The sequence below is a fragment of the Chrysochloris asiatica genome, unplaced genomic scaffold (assembly GCF_000296735.1).
Source record: "Chrysochloris asiatica unplaced genomic scaffold, ChrAsi1.0 scaffold00017, whole genome shotgun sequence".
Taxonomy (NCBI): domain Eukaryota; kingdom Metazoa; phylum Chordata; class Mammalia; order Afrosoricida; family Chrysochloridae; genus Chrysochloris; species Chrysochloris asiatica.
In genome coordinates, this window is record NW_006408535.1 from 11657227 (window position 1) to 11673629 (window position 16403).

The window sequence follows — 16403 nt, forward strand, 5'->3', positions numbered from 1 at the left end:
CTCTGTACACAGGGTAGATAGGGACGGGCAACTTAGACATTGGCTATCTAAAATGAGGGGGCAATAAAGGCAAGAAGTGACTGACTTACAGTGTTTCAAGAGGGAGTTTAGTTTAAGAGTATGGGGGAAGAAAGGGTCCCCACTGAATAGTTTTCATCTTGTCTAGATGGGTCTGGTGAAAAGAGATGGGGATAAGATTTATGTGATTCAATAGTGAATAATTGTTATCATGACTAATTGTGATTGTCACAACTGTAAAGGTAGAAGTTTTGTAGCAAAAACAGGGAGTGGTTAAACTTACAGTCCAGAAACAGAGGACCCTAGACCATCAAGGGAGAGAAGAGCATAAGCAGAATGCGGGACCTTATCCAGAGAAGCAGTGCCGCCAGAGACGGAGGCAGAGATGGGGTCATGCAGAGGGAGAGCGGCTGAAAACTCTAGATTCATGGGAAGTGGGACTAAGAGCTGGTGGCCAGGAGGCAGACTTGCAGAATGTACCCTTTAGAGGTGTAAATTATTATATATGCCTGAGTGTTTTGTTTTTGTTTTTGTTGTTTGTTTGTTTTTTTAAAAAAGCTAAAGTGAATAAAGAGAAATACCATTAACTGATGGTACATGGAATGGATTATAATCATTGTAATGAAAAAAGATGTATAATATGTTGAAGGTAAAACTGATGATGTGCCTTGTAAACTTTCAGTCAAGCCACAGTAAAAACCTTAAAGAAAAAGGAGAGAAGACTTTCAAGAAATGCACAGTGACCTGGGAAATTAATAGAGCATGGTCAATAATGAGATTCATCCTGTGAAGAGAGAAGTGAAAAAATTCTTACAAATATTCAAGCAGAAGACAAGAGAACTTATTTTAAAAAGGAGTGATAGATAAGTAGAGTGATAAGTAGAAGAGAAAATGAGAGGGATTAACGTGTGGCTCACACATGTCCATAACATAGGATTTCAGGAGGAAATGGAGTAGTCAAATGTGTGCAAATTTCTTATGTTAAAAAACAAAACCAGTAACCCCAAAATGGCAATCTCAGCAAGCTGTTATCACCTTAAGAAGTCAGCTAATGGGTAACCAGAGCCCAGGAGCAATTTCTAAGTTGTGCCACCCTGCCTGCCCCCCTGCAAATTTCAAAATGAATACAGCTTTAAGAGCAATGAGTCTGCGTAAATGCCTTCTCCCCTCCTGTCAGGCTAGCTCAGTCAAGTGCCTTACATATTTCTGAATGTCATTCCTACCTTGTCTGGCACTCCCTTGGACTTGCCAGGGGCAGGTGCTCCTCTGTACCCCTGGCTATGCCTGTGAAGTCAGTAGAAGTACAGTCTAAATATACAAAGAGGATTAATGTACCTTTATGAGAATATGCTTGAGGATACAACCTAACCCAGCAAGAGGTGAACTGGATCCTAGAATAAAATCATACGTTAAAACCTTTTTACTTAAAAAAAAAAAAAAAAAAGAAAAGAAATACTCTTCACAATTTCAAATTTTACTACAATGATACATGGATCAAGACAATATCGCACTGACAAAAGAACAGACATATAGATTACTGAAATAGAACTGAAAGTCCAGAAATAAACCTATGATTCTTTGGTCTGTGATTTTTTAACAAAGGTTCCATGACCATTCACTGAATAAAGAATAGATTTTTTTTTATCAAATCATGCTGATAAAATTGGATTGTTGTTGTTGTTGTTGTTGTTGTTAAGTGCCGTCGAGTCGGTTCCGACCCATAGCGACCCTGTACAGGGTTTCCGAATAAAATTGGATAGCCACATGCAAAAGAATGAAGTTAGTTTCTTAACCTCATAGCATATATCAAAATTATCAAAATGTATAAAAGACCTAAATGTGAGAGTTAAAACTATAAGAGTTCTAGAAGAAATATAGAGATGACCTTGGATTTGGCCATGGTTTCTTAGAATTTGATATTAAGCACAAGAAATAATTATATACAATGAACTTCATCAGAATTAAAAACTTGTGCTTCAAAGGCTACTATTTACAATGTTAAAAGGACAGCTCTCAGAATTGAAGAAAATAATTGCAAATCATGTGTATGTTTTGAAATTTATATCTATAATTTTCAAATAACTTATACAAATTGATAATAAAGACATATAACCTAATTAGAAAGTAGGCAGACTTTCTGAATGGGGTGCCACTTCATACCCACTAAACCAAAAAAAGCCATCTATTGCCATCAAGTCAGTTCTAACCCATAGCAATCCTTTGGGACAAAGTAGAACTGCCCCCACAGGATTGCCAAGGCTATAATCGTTATGGAAGCAGACTATACATCTTTCCATGGAGCAGCTATTGGATTTGAACCACTGGCCTTTCAGTTCTTAGCTGAGCACTTTACCACTGTGACATCTAGTCTTCTTTCACATCCATTAGGATGCCTAACACACTGAAGACACTGGTGAAAAACAAGGCTTCTGGCATTGACAGACGACCAAGTGAAATGTTTTTCAATAAATGGATATAGTGCTTTCAGCACTTAAAATTGGTCTTTTACAGCAGATTTGCCTCATTCCTCTTCTGAATCTGACTGAATGCAGCTCTCTGTCAATGTAGTACTGCGGCCATTTTTTAATTATCTTCATCAAAATTTTGCTTGCATGTGATATTAATGATGATTTATACATTTCATTGGGTCACATTTCTTTTAAAATGTACACAAATATGGATCTCTTTCAGTCATTTGGTCAGGGAGCTGTCTTCCAAGTTTCTTAACATAGATGAGTGAACACCTACAGCATTGCAGTAATTTGTTGAAACATTTTAGTTTGCATCTGTCAGTTCCTGAAGCTGTATTTTTCATCATTGCCTTCAATGCACTTTGGACTTCTTCCTTCAGTACTGTTGGTTCTTAATCATATACATGCTACCAATTATTTTTGGTACAGTTGTTCTCAGTATTCCTTCCATCTTTTATTTTTCTTTTTTAAGTTTTTGTTTTGAATTGAGTATAGGTTTACAGAGCAATCATCAGTTTTACATTCAGCATACCATATACTTCATTTCATTGCAATGACTGCAATCCCCTCTAACATCCTTTGTCCCACTCCCCTGTGATTCTTGTTTCTATTCCTCCTTCTTTACCAACACTTCTGATTTTTGTCCTTAGGTAAATGCTGCCCTTTTGATCTCGAATAGTTGACCAACCATTCTATGGTTTCCATACACCACTAGTGTCATTGTCCCCTCTATATACTTACTTATTCCTTGGATGAAAATTGAACCACAAGGGTGAGTTTTAATTCCAGACCTGAAGGGTGACCAAGGGTCATAGTCTCAGGGTTCCTCCAGTCTCTTTCTGACCATTAAGCCTGAACATTTTTAAAATTTTGAGTTTTGTTCTACATTGTCTCTCTCTTCTTTTGATGCTTTTTGAGTCGCTCAATATTTTGCTAATAGAGTTCTTCAGTATTGCAACTGGAGGGTTGAATTTTTCCATCAGTTCTTTCAACCTAAGAAATGCTGAGAATGTTCTTCTCTTTTGCTTTTCTAGGTCCAGAGTTGTGTACATTTCATTGTAATACTGTCTCTGTCTTCTCAAGCTTCCCTTAGAAAATTTCTATTCAGCTTTTACTTCATTTCTTCTCGTTGCGTTAGCTTTTTTACATTCAAAGGGAAATTTCAGAATCTCTTCTTATATTCAGTTTGTTTTTTTCTGTCTTTTAAATGACCTTTTGCTTTCAGCATGTATGATGTTCTTGATGTCATTCCACAACTCTAGTCTTCAATCATTAGTATCTAGTGCATTAAATCTGTTCTTGAGGTGGTCTCTGAATTCAGGAGTCCTGGTGTGGCACTGAAGGATAATTCACTAGACTGCAAGGTGGTTTGAACTGCAAGGTTGGCAGTTCAAACTCACTAGCTGCTCTTTGGAAACCCTGTGTAGGGTCACTATGAGTTGGAACCGATTCAGTGGCACTTAACAACAACAACAACATACTATTTAAGGTAATATTTAGGCTTTCATGGACTTTTTAAAATATTTTTCAGCTTTAGCTTGAACTTGCCTAAGAGCTGTCGGCACCTGGCATTGTTTTAGCTGATGATATTGAGCTTTTCTATCATCTTTTCTGAGATATAGTCAATTTGATTCCTCTGTATTCCTTCTGATGAGGTCCACATGTAAAATTTCTGTTTATGGTGTTGAAAAAAAGTTATTTGCAATGAAGTCATTGGACCTTCAAAATTTTGTCACTTGATCTCTAGCATCATTTCTATCACCACAGCCATATTTTCCAACTACTGTTCCATCCTCTTTCTTTCCAACTTTTGCATTCTAAAAACCAGTAGTTATCAATGCATCTTGATTGAATGATCAGTTTCACCCTGAAGAAGTTCTTTAATTTCTCCAACATTGGCTTTAGTAATTGGTTCATAAATTTGAATAATAGTGGTATTAACTGGCCTTCTTTGTAGGCATATGATATTATGTCTCAGACAACATTGTAACTTCAAGATAGATCATGAAATGCTCTTGTAGGCAATGAATGTGATACCCTTCCTCCTCAATTTGTCAGTCCCGGTATAGTAAACTATATGGTCATAGTGTACTATGAATTCATAGTAGTACTACACAGTACTACTCCATTTCAATTCACTCATGCCTCGGATATTGATCTTTATGTATTCCATTTCATTTTTGATGACTTCTAATTATCCTAGAGTCATACTTTGTATGTTGCACACTTACATTATTATTGGATTTTACAGTTGTTTCTTTCCATTTTTAGTTGTGCCCTATCAGCAAATGAAAGTCCTGAAAACTCCATCCACGTCATTAAGGTCAACGTTACTCTGAGGAGGTAGTGCTTCCCCAGTGATCTTTTGAGAGCCTTCCAGCATGAGGGGCTCACCTTCTGGCACTATGTCAGACAGTGTTCTGCTGCTATTCAAATGTTTTCAGTGGCCAACCCTTCAGAAGTGGTTTTTCTCTCCTTCCTAGCCTGTCTGTATCTGGCAGCTTTGCCACAGCCTGTCCACCATGTATGAGCTTGCTAATATTTAAAATAATCAGTGGCATAGCTTGCAGCATCCAGCAACACACAGTCGACTACAGTAAGACAAACTGTTAGATTTAGCCAATAGGAGAAGTAAAGTCTTGGTACATGCTTACTATGGAGGAAGCTTGGAGATACTGTATTGAACAAAATAAGCGAATCACAAAAAGTCAAGTATTATATGATCTCACTTATATAAAAATATTTTTTTTAAGTCTGTTAGTGGCTACCAGGGCATAAAAGAGTGGGTAGAGGATAGTTATTGGTGACAGGAAAATTGCATTGATTAAGGATAGTGTTGCATATAAAATTATTGTAATTGCTTTAAAAAAGTGGTATGTCTCTAAAAAAGTTGAAGTGGCAAAAGTTGTGTTATACATATTTACCACAGTGACAAATGGGGGGAAAAAATCACTTCTGAGGCTGCTTATATATAATCAGAAATCTCATGAGATTCTATTCCTTTGTTTATAGATTTAAGATCCTGTTTCGTGGAACATCCCAGTTTATTAGCTTAATAATGTGTTTAGTGCTTACGTCCTACCTTTTAGATTATTGCATAGTGCCTGTGGTCTTAAAATTCTTACAAGTGGCTCTCCAAGACACAATAATCGATCTTCATTCACTTAGAGCAACAGAGGATGAAGGAGAATCAGGAAAATGACAGTGTATAGCTATTTTCCTCCATAGATAATGCTTACATTCCCATGAGACCAGAACTGGACCGTGCCTGACTACCATTACTGAGCATTTTGATCAAAGATTCTATAGAAGAATCCTGATCAAAAAGGGGGAAATCTGGAACCAAATCTCAAATTTTCATGCATTCCAGACTTTCTTACTCCTTTAACTATTGTTTGAGGTAATCTTTAAGTTTTAAAACAAAAACATCCCCTAAAATCTCCTTAAAACCAAACAGTAGTTTAATATGACTAGTGAAAAATGTCAATGTTGAGCATTATGCTTTTTTAAGAACTATCTACATGAGATCATATTTACTGCATCAGCTCACAAGATTAGATGACAACTTTAGCAATCTGAGTTAATGTTAATGAGGGAGAAACAACTCAGAAAAAGAAGAGAAGAATGGCACAATTAGAATATAATCAATATTAGTAAGTTGTGTACATGGAAACTGTTAAATGGGTGTATATGTTCCTGTGTTTATGAGCAAGCTCCAAATTATCCATGGAAAAAAACTATTATCTTTTAATTCCGTTTTTCCAGACTTTTTGATGCCCTTTATATTCTTAACAACAACAAAATAAATAAAATATAGAAGAAACAAAAGTGATAATAAAATTTTAGAGAAGTGTTTGCAATAAACTGAGACTTTCTCCCTACATAATAGAGATTTTAAAGGTATTTGCCTAGAGAATAAATAACTTATTTTTAAAAACCTCAAAATAACAAAATTTATACTGAGATATCATTTCTCACCTATAGGTTAGCAAAGAATATGAAATTGGATAATATATGAATATAATGTGTTTGAGAGGGTATAAGGAAAACAGGTACTTTTATACACTGTTGGTGCAATTTGCCTGTTTCAAAATGACAGGTACACATGTTCAAAACTCGTAGTTCTACTTCTAGCAATTGTGGATTTGTTTTCACAAATACAGAATGACATGTGTCAGTAATATTCACTACAGCATAGACTGTAATAGCAAGGAGTGGAAGTAACCTAAATATCCTCCAAGTGTTGTTGTTGTTGTTAAGTGCTGTCAGGTTGGTTTTGACTTACAGCAACCCTGCACAGCACTTCTGAGGAACAGCTGGTAGGTTTAAACTGCCAGCCTTGCAGGTAGAAGTGCAGTGCTTATCCTACAGTGTCAAAACAGTATATTCTCCAATATCACCCAAGTAGGAGTCTAATTAGATACATTATTACTCACCCATGAAATGAATTTCATTGGATACAGTCATAAAACCAAAAGCATGAGAGAATTCTTTACTTATAATGGAGTATTTTTCATATGTATATGAGGGAGCTTCAAAAAGTTCATGGAAAATTTCCTTATCTTTTAATACTGTTTTACACGAACCCTTTTGAATCCCTTTCGTATTAAGTGCAAAATAAATGTACAGGTGTAATATGTATCATGCTGTTGTTGTTGTTAAGTGCCATCAAGTCAGTTCTGACACATAGCAACCCTGTATCGGGTTTCCAAGGAGCAGCTGATGAGTTTGAACCACCAACCTTTGCTTCAAACTGACCTTGAACTTTGTATGCATAGAAATTTTTTGAAGAATACGTTAATTGCTTTCTTGGAAGGGGAACTGAATAGCTAGGAGAAGTAAATTTGTTGTTGCTGTTATTAAGTATTGTTGAATAGGTTCTGACTCATAGAGACCCTGTATAGGGTTTCTGAGGAACAGCTGGTGAGTTTGAACTGCTCACCTTACAGTTAGCAGTACAGTACTTGTTCTACAGCCAAGGGAGAATTTTCATTGAAAATACAAATGACTTTTGTCTTATGAGACATAAAACTAATGGATTTAGAAGTAATCTGTCATCACAACATACCAAAATCTTTGGGACACAGCAAAAGCAGTGCCTAGGAGACAGTTTATTGCAATAAATGAACACATACAAAAAAAAAAAAAAAAAGAATCAAAATTGACCCACTAACACAACATCCCCAACAATTAGAAAAATAACAACAAAGTAAAGCTACAGCCACAAGAAGAAAAGAAATAATAAAGATTAGAGGAGAAATAAAAGATTTAAAAAATTTAAAAAACAATAGGAAAAATTAACATGACTAAAATCTGGTGCTATAAAACACTAATACAATTGACAAACCATCTAACAAAAGAAGAGAAGGAGAAGACAAATAACACCTATAAGAAACCACAATGGAGACATTACAACAGAACTAGTGGAAATAAAATGGGTAATAACAAAGTACTATGAAGAATTGTACTCCATAAAATTTGAAAACCTTGAGGAAATGGGATGTGTTTTTAGAAAAACACAACCTACCTAAACTTACACCGAACAGTAGAAAACTTGAACAGACCTATAACAAAGGAAGAAATAGACCAGGTCATCAAAAAACTCCCAACTAAAAAACGTCCCGGATTATGGCTTTAAGTGGTGAATTTTACCAAACATTCAGAGAAGAGCTAACACCTACTCTTCTCAAATTATTCCAGAATATAGAAAGAGTGGGAAACTTCCTAATACATTTTACAAAGCAAGCATAACCTTACCAAAACCAGGGAAAGACATTACTAAAAAAGAAAATTATAGTCCAGTATCCCTCATAAGCATTTGTTGTTGTTGTTGTTAGGTGCCATCAAGTTGGTACCAACTCATAGTGACCTTATGCACAGCAGAACGAAACACTGCCCGATCCTGGGCCAGCCTCACTATTGTTGCAACGCTTGAGTCCATCGATGCTGCCACTTGACCAATCGATCTCGTTGGGGGTCATCTTTTTATTCTCTGACTCTCCACCTTACCAAACATGATATCCTTTTCCAGTGACTGGTCCCTCCTGGCAGTATGTCTGAAGTATGAGAGACGAAGTTTGGCCATCTTGGCCTCCAAGGAGCATTCTGGCTGCACTTCTTCCAACACAGATCTGTTGGTTCTATGGGCAGCCCGTGTCACTTTCAATAATTTCCTCCAGCACCATAACTCAACAGCATCAATTCTTCTACAGTCTTCCTTATTCACTGCCCAGCTTTCGCATGCATATGAGGTTACTGAAAATACCATGGCTCAGGTCAGGCACACCTTAGTCCTCAAGCTGACATTTTTGCTCTTCAACACTTGAAAAAGGTCTTGTGCAGCAGATTTGCCTAATGCAATACGCCCTTTGGTTTTTTGACTGCTCCTTCCATGAGTGTTGATAGTTGATCCAAGAAGGATGAAGTCCTTGACAACTTCAATCTTTTCTCCTTTGCCTAATGCAATACATCGTTTGATTTCTTGACTGCTCTTTCCGTGAGTGTTGATAGTTGATCCAAGAAGGATGAAGTCCTTGACAACTTCAGTCTTTTCTCCATTGATTAGAATGTTATTTATTGGTCCAGTGGTGAGGTTTTTTGTTTTCTTTACATTGAGATGTAATCCATACCGAAGGCTGTGGTCTTTGATCTTAATCAGTAAATGTTTTAAGTACTCTTCACTTTCAGCAAGGAAGGTTGTATCCTGCTGGTATTTAAAATACTGGTGGCATAGCTTTCAGAATCACAGCAATTGACAAGCTACCACAGTACGACAAACTGACAGATGACTCTACCAAACTGTGGTGGCTTATGAACATAGATGCAAAAAATTCTCAACAAAAACCTAGTCAGTAGAATTCAGCAACATATTTAGAAAAACAAAAACCCATAATGGCAGAATTCATACGGGTTGTGCAAAGATGGGTCAATATTAGAAAAGCACAAAAACCACATGATTGTATCGGTTAATGCAGAAAAGACATTTGACAAAATCCAACACCAATTCCTGATAAAAACACTAAACAAAAGCAGGAATTGAAGAAAAATTCCTCAACATAATTAAGAGCATATATACAAAACCAACAGCCAACATCACTCTCAACAGAGAGAACTGAAAGCTTTCCCTTTATTAACAGGAAATAGACAAGGATGCCATTTTACTTTACAATCCTACTCAATATTGTGTTGAAAGTCTTAGCCAGAGCTTGTTGTTGTTGTTAAGTGCCATCGAGTCGGTTCCGACCCATAGTGACCCTATATAGGGTTTCCGAGGCTGTAAATCTTTACGGGAGTAGAAAGCCTCATCTTTCTCTCGCGGAGCGGCTGGTAGCCAGAGCTATAAGGCAAAAAAAAAAAAGATTATAAAGGTATCCAAATTGGCAAAGAGAAGTAAAACTCTGTTTGCAGATGGTATGATCCTATACATAGAAAATTCCAAAGGCACAGTGAAAAAAGTACTGGAAATCATTGGAAGATGCTGCAAAGTGGCAGGGTACAAGATCAATATACGAAATCAGTTGGATTCATATATACTAATAAAGACAGCTCTGAAGAGGAAATAAGGAAAACAATACCATTTATGAGCGCCAACCAAAGTATGAAACATTTAGGGATAAATCTAAGCAGAGAAACAAAAGACCTATATAAAGAAAACTATAGAACACTACTATGAGAATCCAGAAGACATTTACAAAAATGGAAGAACATACCATGCTCATGGATAGGAAGACTTAACATTGTGAAAATGTCATTACTACCCAAAGCAATATACAGATAGAAGTAAACTGTCATGAATAGCTGTTAGTAACTGATTTTAGTATTTGAGACATGGTCAGTTAAAATGGTACAGGGCTTGTTTTATAATTCTCAATTGGGGATCCTCAAGTACTTAAGAAAGCATAGTGTGAGGAACAGCTCTAATTAATCATTCTAGATCAAGCATTGGTTGATAACATACAAAAGACTTAGTTCTATTATCTTTTCAAAGTAAGAAATTCTGTTGGGTGTTTTTCAATAGTTTTGAGTTTTGTTGATTAATTTTATATGATTCTTTATTGCTTCTAGATAAATCTTACAAACCATTGTGGTTTTATGGGAGGACTACAGAAAAATAAAAGCACTGGATTGACCACTCCATATTTTGCTACCTCCACAGTAGAAGTAATATTTCATGTGTCAACAAGAATGCCTTCTGATTCTGATGACTCTGTAACCAAAAAAGTAAGTACTAAGGAAAACGGTGCTTTCAATTGAAAATCCTAGTACTTAAGAAAGTTAATACATAAGAGGAGATTAATATGGAGCATAATTGATCAATCACTATTCTAACTCTAGTACTCTGCTCTTCACCCAAACTGTCTTAAGAAACAGGATTGTTCTAGAGAAAATTAAATGGATATGGTGGAATGATTTTGATTGCCCAAGTCTTAAAAAGACTTACATCACCATTTTGTTAGCCAGCAGATGCGTTCAAGAGCATTTATTCTAGTGTGACCACAGAGATACCACTGAGTAATTTTTAATCCATGTTTGATTTTGTTAGTGAAAAAATGTTTTTTAAAAAATTCTTGCCCCCAATAGGTTTCTTTTTTTACCTTCTTCTTAACCTCATCCTCAATGTATAGTCAACTCTTTGTATCTGTGAGTTCTACATCCATGGGTTCAGCCAACCATGGATGAAAAATATTGGGGGATGGGCCAGAGAACACCATGGTCAAAGCAATCCTCCTAAGGCTAACAAGGAGCATAAAGTAAGTACTATTTGCAAAGCATTTACATTGTATTTAGTATTATAAGTAATCGAGAGGTGATTTTAAATACTGGAGGATATACAAAGATCCCTGGTGGCACTATAGGATAAACACTGGACTGCTAACTGCAAAGTCAGCAGTTCAAACTCACCAGCTACTTCATGGGAGAAAAATGAGGCTTTCTACTTGTGTAAAGGTTTACAACCTCTGAAATCCTATACAAAGTACCAGCCGCTCCGCAGAAGAAAGATGAGGCGTTCTGCTCCCATAAAGATCTGCAGCCTCGGAAACCCTGTACAGGGTCGCTATGGGTCAGAACCGATGGCACTTAACAACAACAACAACAACATACAAAGAATCCCTGGTGGCACTATAGGATAAGCATTAGACTGCTAACTGCAAAGTCAGCAGTTCAAACTCACCAGCTACTTCATGGAAGAAAAATGAGGCTTTCTACTTGAGTAAAGATTTACAACCTCCGAAATCTTATACAAAGTAGATATGAATCCAAATTGACCTGATAGTAGTGGGTTTAGTATTTGATTTAGAGGTTAGATACAAATACGACACCATTTTATTCAAGGGACGTGAGCATTTTCAGATTTGGTTATCTGCAAATACTAAGAGATGACTATTCACAACTGCTGAATATAACCAGACTGAACTTCATCGGTCATTTCATTTGATACTTCGCGTTCCTCGTCATTTATGAATACAGAATTATTCACACATCTTTAAAAAGGAACCTCAGCACCCCTCTCCAATATTTTTAAAGATTGTCTAGACTTCCCTTTGATGTTTTCTGTACTTTTTTAGGGTATTATTGGAAATCACATAATAAAAGTTTAATGACTACGAAAATAATATATCATTGCAAATTAGACTGGAATTAGTAATAGAGATGGAAATAACTGAGTAGGGTAGGAAAGTATATTCAATAACAATTAATTGTTTAGACGTACCAATTAGATTATTTTTATTGTTGTTAAGTACTGCCGAGTGTGTTCTGACTCAGCGACCCTGCATAGGATTTCCAAGAAGCAGCTAGTGGATTTGAACCACCAACCTTGTGGTAAGCAGTCCAGTACCACATCTGACTCTACCAATTTGAATAGTGTTCAAATAGTTGTTCCTTTCCTCAATGATGAAAAGACAACATAGCCATACAAATGCTGCCAAATAGATTATGAAAGGTTGGATCAGAGTCTAACTTCATGATCAGTTAAAGCCTTTCTTTCATCTGTTCCTTTTAAATGTCTCTGAAAAAGTTATATCCAAATTCAAAACAACTATGTAAAAAGATAAGTAATTTTAATGACTGAGAACTTGGCATTGACTCATATGTCTCATTATCTTTTTCATGCACACAACTTTTAAACCCACCCCAGAGCAAAGTCTGAAGACTAGCACTGTGTTAGACTTCAGACCTAAAAGCAGGACTTTGTAGAACATTAAAAAAGAAAGAAGGAAAGAAAACTATGTTGGGATATGAAACTTAGTTACATAGTACTTTTATTCTAATAACCTTTGTAGAAATGTCAAATAAGGTTTCTTATTTCTCTCAGATATGGCAGTCCTTAATGAGATGGGACTGAAATGAATGTTTAACTATCCTTTGTTGTAACAAGTAAAGCACATTTTTGAGATAAAACACCATTTTTTTGTTGTTGTTAAGTACCGTGGGGTTGGTTCCGACTCATAGTGACCCTGCATAGGGTTTCCAAGGCTGTAAATCTTTATGGGAGCAGAACACGTCATCTTTCTCCCGTGGAACTCCTGGTAGTTTCGAACTAAGGACTTCGAGGTTAGCAGCCCAATCTGTAACCACTATGCTACCAGAGCTCCTTTAAATTGACTTTGAATTAAAGTTTTACCCTAAAATGGTAAAATCCGAATGTACTAAATTTTTAGAGAATTTTGAAAGATTAAACCTTGAACATCAGTAGTGTGTTTATTTTATAAAGCTTGATTTATTTTTTTTTTAGTAATTCTAAATTTAAAAATTATGTGATAATTTAGCCAAATGGAAAGTGTAGCTATTTTTTTCTAATTTGTTAAAAAAATAAGAACTGAGGCAATTCCATGGTATATTTCAAGTGTTTAATATTAAGATGTCAGAAGTGTTCTAACTTTTTAAAGTACAAGCATATGTTTATGATTTCCAAAAGTGTCTAATACATACATGTACATTGTAAATTATTAAAAGAGTTATTTTTGAGGAAAAATGCAAAGACTAGATAAGCTTTCTTATTTAAATAAAGGAATTTAAAGGTGTTTTTGTTTATTTTAGTGAGAAATTTTTTAAAATATCTCTGTTTTAAAATGTGTAAAGCCTGTCATGAAAAGTAAGTGGTGGTGGTGGCTGTGTGCTGTGGAGTCGGTTCTGACTCATAGCGACCCTGTACAGGGTTTCCAAGGCTGTAAATCTTTATGGGAGCAGAAAGCCTAATCTTTCTCCCACGGAACAGCTGGTAGTTTCGAACTGCTGACCTTGCAGTTCACAGCCTGATTCGTAACCACTATGCTATCAAAATTATGGAAAATACATAATAAAGCAGTATCAAATATGGAAGATATTTTTGAGTAGTAATTTAAAACATTTTTAAGTAAAATTTACTCTATCAAGTTTAGGACTAAATTGAAGCAATTTATGAATAATGTAAATTCTATATAATATTTCTTATTACTTTCACTGTCATTCTGCATTAAGAAATGTTAGCAACATTTAAGTCAGCAAAAAGGGAAGATTTACCTGACCTTATCTCAATCTCACTAGCTGCTCATTGGAAACCCTATACAGGGTCGCTATGGGTTGGAATCGACTAGATAGCACTTAACAACAACATCTCAATAATGGCTTGTCTAAATCTTGTTTCATAGAAATAAAAGAAAGCTTGTAAATATTAGTTTTTCTGTATACTGTTCTCTTTGACTCTTATCCTTAATCTGTTCCTTGGTATTTTAGTATGTAAGATTTTTTATAAATAACAGCCTTATATTTTGACTTGTTACAGTATAAAATTCTCTTCAATAGAAGGTTAAATGTTTAAACCTAATCATAGAAGCCAGATGACGTATACCAGTTCTCCTTAATAAAAAAAATCACATTCTGTATTGGTATTTTTTCTCCTGAATTTAATAAATTCCACATTAGTGATAATAAGTTGAGGTCTTGAACATATGTCCTATTACAAATGAACAATTGGATATCATTAGGTTGTCCCCCCTTTCCTTGGTACATACATCTTTAGGTGTGTTAATCCATTCAGTAGACACATTAATGAGCACTGGTTGAAGTGTAATATTGAAGGGAGTAAGCCTTGTTGACCTCAGCATGGAGTTTAATACCTCTAATTAAATTAGATAGTCGACAGTCAGTATAAAGAAATAGCCATGCCTTTGGCAAGCTAGAATTATTTATGACTTTCGCTCTTTGTTTTAAGCCAAATAAGAGAAATTCATGTATATCTATTTTATAGAAACTAACTTTAGTCCTGACTTTTTATTTAAAATACCATGTGGTGATTTTATATATTATCTTTTTATCAGAATGTGTGGTAAATGTCCTTGGATCCATTTAAGTATAGCAGTTTTATTTCTTATAAAGAAAAGTGTTTCCAAGGCTCAAGACAGTAGCAGTAGATTTTTTTTTTATAGTGTGTACTATACTTTTTGAACAAATTATCTAAAGATTCAGTCTAGAAAAGTCTCAGAAATACTATACCACCATATCAAAAATCCTGATATAACCTTAGTCCAAGACAGCTGTTCTATAAATTACCTCTACCCGAGAAAGATTGATGGAAAACGGTTAAAAATAATTTTCACTTAGCTGAGTTTATTCACCCCTAAAAATCAAAAGTGCTGCAAGCATTGGTATAAAGTGTTCACAGGAGCCTCTCTCATTTCCTCTTTCTCCTTGTTCTAGCCACTTGCTGATACTCTGCTTCATAAGGAGCTGAATCATCCTTTTAGGAGTTTGATAAAGATCAAGTTCAGATAATTGTAACATACTTAGTTGGACTCTCTGGTCTATCTTTCATTTTCTGGACCCCCCCAAAAGAGGGAAAAGAAGCACTTTTATTTAAGTCAGTTTTCTTTGAAACATGTTAGTGTAATGGACAGCATTTCATTTTCAGCCTTGAAATTTGGTCACCAGTTTCACAATTTTAATCTAGAAATAAAAATGTAATATACTTTCCAAAAGAATGCAGTGTAGAAAATTAATTCAAAAAACATTTAAGAGACATATTAGAAGGTATATTTAATTATTTAGGTAAAAAATATAGTTAATAATACTGTAAAATTTTACTAACGTTCTCGGTTTCAAATATAACTTAAAAAAAAAAAAAAAAATTAAACTCACTACCATCAAATAGATTCCATCTCATAATACCCTGTATGGAATTGGCCCACAGGATTCCCAAGGCTGTAAACCTTTATGGAAGCGCATTGCTCCAGCTTTCTCCAACAGAGTAGCTGGTAAGTTCAAACTGTTGACATTTCGGTTAGCAGTTTGAGAGCTTTAACCACTGCATTACCAGAGATCCTTTAAATATAACAGACTTGTACAAAATAATTCTCCTTTAATCATGGGCTCTATATACATATATATTCCTGATAACATGAATAAAGGAGAGAGAGAAACTAGGAAATTTAAATGGTTCACAGCAAATTTGTCTCAGCACTAAGTGGTACAGTTTGAACAGAATAAGTAGTAACTTCTCATTGCATGTAGAATAAAATTGCATTCCTCCCTATGTCTTTCATTGCCTTACATGATTTGGCTGCCTACCTCTCCATTCTCCTTTCCCCTCACTTTCCTTTTCCTCACTGGCCACTTTTATTACCTTCCAACACATCACGCTCATTCTCTTTTCAGGAGTTATGCTCTTATTGTACTCTCAGTTTGAGCTGTCCAGTCACTTGATCATCAGGCTTCTCATTCTCATTGTTATAGCGTCTAATTCATATGCCTTTTCCTCAGAGAGACCTCTGCAAGCCGTCCTAGTAGGTAAAGAAACTCCCTATCCACCCTCTAATACTATCATATTATTACCGTCTTTTATTTTCTATATGTTGTTGTTAAGTGCCATCGAGTCGGTCCCGACCCATAACGACCCTGTACAGGGTTTCCGAGGGTGTAAATCTTTACGGGAGTAGA

General features: G+C 35.5%; 1 protein-coding gene across 4 annotated transcripts in view; it reads left to right on the plus strand.

The window, feature by feature from the left end:
- Positions 1-16403, plus strand: part of RALGAPA1 (Ral GTPase activating protein, alpha subunit 1 (catalytic)) — a 261272-nt gene that overhangs the window by 201224 nt on the left and 43645 nt on the right. For all 4 annotated transcript variants that reach the window (XM_006835341.1, XM_006835339.1, XM_006835340.1 and 1 more), the window contains one exon: positions 10554-10709. In XM_006835341.1, coding sequence (XP_006835404.1) covers positions 10554-10709 — 156 coding nt within the window. The remainder of the gene's footprint in view (positions 1-10553; positions 10710-16403) is intronic.